General features: G+C 42.6%; 1 protein-coding gene across 2 annotated transcripts in view; it reads right to left on the bottom strand.

The window, feature by feature from the left end:
- Window positions 1–3,331: 3,331 nt before the first annotated feature.
- The window catches only part of TADA1 (transcriptional adaptor 1), a 54,459-nt gene continuing 50,430 nt past the window's right edge, over window positions 3,332–7,360 (bottom strand). For both annotated transcript variants that reach the window (XM_030206493.1, XM_030206494.1), the window contains 2 exons: window positions 6,183–6,345; window positions 3,332–3,717 (listed from right to left, as the gene is read on the bottom strand). In XM_030206493.1, the coding sequence (XP_030062353.1) occupies window positions 3,568–3,717; window positions 6,183–6,345 (313 nt within the window). In that variant the 3' untranslated portion in view covers window positions 3,332–3,567. The remainder of the gene's footprint in view (window positions 3,718–6,182; window positions 6,346–7,360) is intronic.

The following is a 7,360-nucleotide window of genomic DNA, read 5'->3' as shown; positions in this document are numbered from 1 at the left end:
ATGTACCGTTTGACTTGTTAATAAAGATGATTTAAAAAAAAAAAAACTGGTTGGATAGGAAACAGAGAGTGGGGTTAAATGAGCAGTATTCACGATGGAGAAGGGTAGTTAGTGGGGTTCCTCAGGGGTCAGTGCTAGGACCGCTGCTTTTTAATATATTTATAAATGATTTAGAGATGGGAGTAACTAGTGAGGTAATTAAATTTGCGGATGACAAAGTTATTCAAAGTCGTTAACTCACAACAGGATTGTGAAAAATTACAGAAGGACCTTACGAGACTGGGAGACTGGGCGGCTAGATGGCAGATGACGTTTAATGTGAGCAAGTGCATGGTGATGCATGTGGGGAAAAAAGAACCCGAATTATAGCTACGTCATGCAAGGTTCCACGTTAGGAGTTACGGACCAAGAAATGGATCTGGGTGTAGTCGTCGATAATACACTGAAACCTTCTGCTCAGTGTGCTGCTGCAGCTCGGAAAGCAAACAGAATGTTGGGTATTATTAGGAAAGGTATGGAAAACAGGTGTGAGGATGTTATAATGCCGTTATATCGCTCCATGGTGCAACTGCACCTTGAGTATTGTATTCAATTCTGGTCGCCGCATCTCAAGAAAGATAGTGGAACTAGAAAAGGTGCAGCGAAGGGTGACTAAAATGATAGCGGGCATGGGACGACTTCCCTATGAAGAAAGACTAAGGAGAGGCTAGGGCTTTTCAGCTTGGAGAAGAGACGGCTGAGGGGAGACATGATAGAGGTATATAAAATAATGAGTGGAGTGGAACAGGTGGATGTGAAGCGTCTGTTCACGCTTTCCAAAAATACTAGGACTAGGAGCCATGCGATGAAACTACAGTGTAGTAAATTTAAAACCAATCGTAGAAATTTTTCTTCACCCAACGCGTAATTAAACTCTGGAATTCGTTGCCGGAGAATGTGGTGAAGGCGGTTAGCTTGGCAGAGTTTAAAAAGGGGTTAGACGGTTTCCTAAAGGGCAAGTCCATAAACCGCTACTAAATGGACTTGGGAAATATCCACAATTCCAGGAATAACATGCATAGAATGTTTGTACGTTTGGGAAGCTTGCCAGGTGCCCTTGACATGGATTGGCCGCTGTTGTGGATAGGATGCTGGGCTCGATGGACCCTTGGTCTTTTCCCAGTGTGGCATTACTTATGTACTAGGAGTGGCCTAGTGGTTAGGGTGGTGGACTTTGGTCCTGGGGAACTGAGGAACTGAGTTCGATTCCCGGCACAGGCAGCTCCTTGTGACTCTGGGCAAGTCACTTAACCCTCCATTGCCCCATGTAAGCCGCATTGAGCCTGCCATGAGTGGGAAAGCGCGGGGTACAAATGTAACAAACAAACAAAAAAAAAAGTATCCCTTTTGCAGTAGATCAGTAACCTCTGTTAATTTACCAGGCTGAAGACCAACATATACAATTGTTCAAATGGAATGGGTCTCTTTAGTTAGATTTGGGCTGGGCTGAATCCACCATACAGCACATCACAGTGTGCTTACTAATTTGGATTTATTTCTTATAGGGCAAACACCCCCTTTGGGCAGAACGGTTAAAGCAATTCCAAGCAGTGTGGGGTGTATATATTCATTCCCTTCCGCACAGGGTGTGGAGTCTGTTGCTGAACTCCGGGTGAGAGTTGAGGGGGTGGGGTGGGGGATGCTCCGTTGCGGCCAAGTAGAATAATCAGATAAGTAAATATGTTTTGGGAAGTGATGGTGGGTGGACCCCTTCCCCCCCCCTTTTTTTTTCTTTTCTCTATCTGTTGTTTTGTGACGACTCGAGGAGCAATGGAGAGAGGGGGGAGGAGGGTGATGTCTGGGATAACAGATACAGTCATGTTAACTAAGCATAGGTAAAACAGGTTGGAGAGGGAGGGAGGGAGGGAGGAGGGGGGAAGGGAAGGGCTTACTGTTTATAAATGATTGATGATCCAACCACTGAGGGACATGTGCATAGATAGTTGTGTTTACAAAATAGTGATGTATTGCATATTGGAAGTGACTATTGTTTTTATGAGATGAATTATCAATAAAAATTTGTTGAAAGTAAAAAGGTGATGAATTTCACAATTTTTATCACCACACATACTGCGCTCCAACGTACTTATGGATCAGGATGCACTGTTTCAAATGCAAACACAACCACTCAGTTGACTTGTGCTTTATAGGATGCAGTCAAGCACCATTCACTGATTAAGCAGAAAATCTGATGCTAAACCTCTATAACAGCAACACAAAGCATGGGCACATAAAAAAAAAAAAAAGCAAAAATAATTGCACCATGAAACCGAGATAATTATAGCAACATGGTAGATGGAACAAGGAATTGCAGTCGGCCCAGTTGATTCTACCACCACTACCGCAGCCAAAAGTATTACTCAGTAATCAAAACTGTAGCAATGGAATTATAAGCCACATTACCATATCAGGTGCTACCCAGAGTTAAGAAAACAAATGCAAATTATGGAAGGATCTCTGGTGACAAAAAGTGTGCCTCAGTGCCCTGTGATGCACGAAAGGTGCTTCTTTTTTTTTTTGTATATACAGAATTAAACCTCCTGCTTGAATTTTTAGACGCGGCAACCATGAATGACTGTAAATTCTACTATGTTTGATTTATTTTATTTCTTTTCACCCATTTAAGTGCTACCCAGCCACAGATGGTGAATGAATCAGAGTCTGGAATACTCCCTTAATTTCCTACTGTTTCCCTACCAGAAGTCCTATAATGAGGTTTGGTTGCCTTTAAAGAAGTGTTATGAAGATGGTACAAAAATCATTTCCTGGGTAATATTTAATATTCATTCAACATATCTTGGACTTATACACAGTTTTCAGAAGTTCAAAGAGTGTGAACAGAATATGAGTCCACTATTTATAATGACTATTCTTAACAGCTTTTTGAAGCTACATTTCACTGCAGCAAGAAAGTGTATTGTCAGAGATGCATCCATCTGTCTTGTCTGAAAGACAGTGGCTGATTTCTGTTCATCCATATGATGGAAGAATGAAACCGTTAAATGAATGTTGCTGAACTCTGGCACACTCAATTGTGAAGAAAAGCTGTCATTCATCAAGTGACTGTAATTTTGGTTCACTTTCACTGTTAAACACCAATAGCAATTTTCATTTGGGCTGGGGAAAAGAAATGCACCTTTGTGCAATGCTTGTAGCACTACTTTCCAACCTGTCTTCGTTTCAGAAAGCAGAAGACTTAAAAACCACAAGTGTACTTTTCTTAGAGAGGTCTTGTTACAAATGCAACCTAGAACGCTAGGATTCTGAAGTCAAAAAGTTCAACACGCATAAATGGTATGTCCACAAGATTTTTATGTTTTGGTTTTGTGACAGCAAAAAAAAAAAAAAAATGTACTATATACATAGCTCATATTTCCATAGGAAAGGTTACATGTAACATACATTTCTTCTTGGAAATGTTAAAATTTGGAGGTGAATTCCAGGATTATTCTGTGCTTCATGGTGAAGGAAGGGATACCTAAAAAGCTGCCTTCCCTTCAAATCCCAACAGCATTATGTCCTTGCCATTCACCACAGAAGCCCCTCCTTTGACACTAGACGCTGTCGATGGATCTCATCCTGCTGAAGTTCCTCATGGGTTGGATGCCACAGCTTCATGATTATTCGTTCAATATTCAGAGCATAGACAGTGTGTGAAGGAATCACTTCTCTGTGCACCTAAGGATTACAAGCAAAGGCATCGGTTGGCAGACAAGACTCCTCTCAACATCGTTCCAGCACTGTACAAACGTATTTAAATATTTACTGCCCATATCTACTATGTCTCTCAATGAATATTTATTAATAGATAATAAAATTAGATTAATCAGCTAACAAGGTCTATAAATTAAAGCTAATTCAGAAGGAACTACAAAACAGAACCTAGATTTATTTATTTATAGTATTTAGATACTGACTAGACCTAAACAGTATACAATTTTCTTTTTCAGGTCCTGGTACTGTCCCTAATGGGCTCATAAACTAGTATTATATTGTACCTGGGGCAACGGAAGGCTAAGTGTCACACAGAGCTGCAGAGGGAATTGAACCCGGTTCCCCAGGATCTCATTCCAGTACTGACTATTAGGCAGCAGTTGGAATCGAACCCGGTTCTCCAGATCCACAACCCACTGCTCTAACCATTAGGCCACTCCTCCATATGTTCAATAAAGATAAGTTAAAGGAGCAAGGTGTACTCCCCTCTCCAGAGGAGAGAAAAAAAACTCAGAAGTGGGGGGAGGAGGGGGAAGAGACCAGCTGAGATCATAGTGCTGTGCGTCAGAGTGCAGTTGGGCCTAGGCACACAGTGAAGTTGGAGCATTTAGGCCTGTAACATGAGGAAAAACATCTCTTACTGTTATGGTATCCCCTGCTGGCAAATAAGAGTTTCCTCCAGCTCTTGGGCCAGAGAGTCCACCAAGTTACAAAAGGTATGCGATCTGAGGCAGGATTAAAAGCGAGCAAATTAAAATAAATAAAATTTATGACAGGAGAGATTTAGCAAGAACTTTCTAGGCACAGTCAAGCACTGAGACTGAACTAGGGAAGTGAGAACATTAACCACTGAAGCTTTTTAAGAGTAAGTTACATAAAACATTTGTCTGGGATGATACTGGTACAGTGGACCATGCACTAAGGCAATGCATGGACCAGGTGACCTTTCTTGGATCCTTACAAACCTCATTATTAATTTCAAGCTGTGCTGTATTCCTCATGTGCTTGGGATTTAATGTCAGAAAGGACAGATAGCTAATGAGACACCACAGGAGTCTGTGTAGGAGGAGGAAAGTGGAATTTAGTCAACACATTTTTTATTACCATACTAGTACTATTTCTGAAAGGTGCCATTGAGAAATACAGTGAAGCTGTGGCACCTAATGGTTAAGTGCACCGGGTTGCGGACCTGGGGACTCAGGTTCAATTCAATTCATTTAGCCCTCCTCTGCCCCAGGTACAATACATAACTTACATTGTGAGTCCATTAGGGACAATGCAAGTACCTGTAATAGGAATTGTAAACCACATTGCCACCTCAGGAATCATTTGAGGTATATCAAATGCTTAAAAATAAATACATTATATTGGCCTAGTCAATGCAGTGTCAGTCCTTGGGTTGGGAGCCAGGCACGAGGGTTCCTATAGACCCCAAATATGGTCACAGCACCATCCTTAAAACAGTCTTCAACTGCCTCCTCATTCACCTGGGACCTATAATTAGGGTTTCTGAAGCCTTCCAAAGCAACCTGCTGCATAGTCTAAGGGTCAACTCGAGAATGGGACTGCTGACGTGTACTTGCCATCTAAGTCACCAGGCTAGATGTGCATTTTAACTTGGACTTTTTTTTTTTAAACCATTTTTTAAAAATATTATTAAGCTTGATAAGAAGTCAAATTGCAGAGTTCCATAGATGAGTTCTGATTTTCTTGGGTTAAAGAGGCGTTCGGCCCGATAGCGTCCAGGGCGAGAGGTTGGGTGGTTCCTAGCAAATGGAGATATGACTGGTCAAAGTGGCAACTTATTTGGTAAAATTAGCATCCTCCAGCAATACAAGGGAATAGGGGTGGGTGGGAGGGGGGAGGAGGGTTAAATAATAATAACTTGACACTGTTGAGATAATAGGCGGTTTAAGCACTGTAAGTTTTAAATGTTTTGTTATACTGCACTTAAGATGGGCTGTATTATAATTAATCAGTTGTCAACAGTTGAACATTTAGCAGAAGGGGGAGGGTTAAATGTAAAAGCTTGATGACTAACAATAAGGATGTATGCCAGCGGTGCTCATGTTAAACATGCTATAAGGTACAGTAAGTTGTATTTTTCAATTTGTCATCAATAAAAATCGTTGAAACATAAAAATATTATTAAGGTGCAATGTTTCACATTTCTGGTGTATCTGGAAGGATATGGACGGGTTTAAAAAAATATATCAATCATCAGGAGTAAGAACAAGTTATGAAATGTCTCTTGGCTGTGATAAGCTGTACGCTGCCTATCACAAAAAAACACCCAAAAACAACAACAAAAAACCACACAAGAAACCTATGCTCTAACTTGAAAACCATGTACAAAGTAAGTAATATTGACAGAAGTACTTTCATTCTGGTAGATATCTCAAAACTTGTTAAACCAAGCTGACCCCTACCTGGAGGGCATCCAGAAGGTGGTACATGTTGACTGGAGGGAGGCTGGCAGACATGGTTTCCCCCGAGCAAGCTAACAGTAAAGCTGCCTGCTGCTCTGAGTCATCAGGATGTAGCTGGGATGCAGGGTTTGGACCCGCAGGAAGAGCCATACAGGCTGAGGGACTAAACAGAGAGAAAAAAAAAAAACAGCAAATAGTCTACATGTTAGAGTAATGGGTTGGAAATCAGGAGACCTGGGCTCATATCTTGCTCCCCCACTCATGACCTTTGACAAGTTACTCTTCATCTATCTCATGTACACACTTAAGACCAGGAGCGTAGCCAGACCTTGGCGGGAGGGGGGTCCAGAGTCCGAGGTGGGGGGGCACAGTTTAGCCCGCCTCCCCCAGCCACTGCCCCCCCCCCCCCCCAGGTACCTTTGCTGGAAGGGGTTGCCGAAGTCTTCTTCAGCACCTTCGCTGAGGATCTGTTTCTGACTCCCGATGTCCTGCGTGCAAGTCCTGTATGTAGCCCCGTGCAGGATGTGCACGCAGGACATCAGGAGTCAGAAACAGATCATCAGCGAAGGCGCCGGAGTAGACCAGCGCTGAAGACGACTTCTGCTGGCGGGGGTTATCCCCGCTAGCAAAGGTCCTGGCGAGGGATGGGCAGCGGCAGGGTGTCCAAAGTAGAGGGGGCCAGGGCTTAATCTGTGGGGGCCCATGCCCCTGTGGCCCCACCTAGCTACGCCCCTGCTTAAGACTGAGCTTTTTAGAGAAGAGTTCATCATCTGTCCAAAATCTGTTGTAGTGTGCTTGGATCTGTGGGCTGTAAATGCCTAAACAAACATGACAGGGATTCAAAACTGGTGTAAGAACATCATTCTGACAGTGACATCATAACAGGGTTTCATGCTATTTCACAATTTAGACTCCATGTTATGCTGCTGCCTCTGGAGCATATGGTCATGCAGCATACTTCTGGTACCCAAACTACATGAAATCTTTCAAAGAAAAGCAGGAAGCCATATTATTACTCAGTAAATTGAGGTACATGTAGGAAATGCAACCTAGTTCTGAGTCAAGAAACTGCCCTGGGATTTCTCCACTTCTCCATCAACCAGCTGTCACTTACAGTCGAGTGCCCACATAATTAACTTGCAAATAGGAACACTGGTGGCACCTACCTTCTTCTAAGC

This window comes from Microcaecilia unicolor, chromosome 6 (assembly GCF_901765095.1).
Source record: "Microcaecilia unicolor chromosome 6, aMicUni1.1, whole genome shotgun sequence".
Lineage (NCBI taxonomy): Eukaryota > Metazoa > Chordata > Amphibia > Gymnophiona > Siphonopidae > Microcaecilia > Microcaecilia unicolor.
This window is presented reverse-complemented; position numbering and strand designations above follow the sequence as displayed.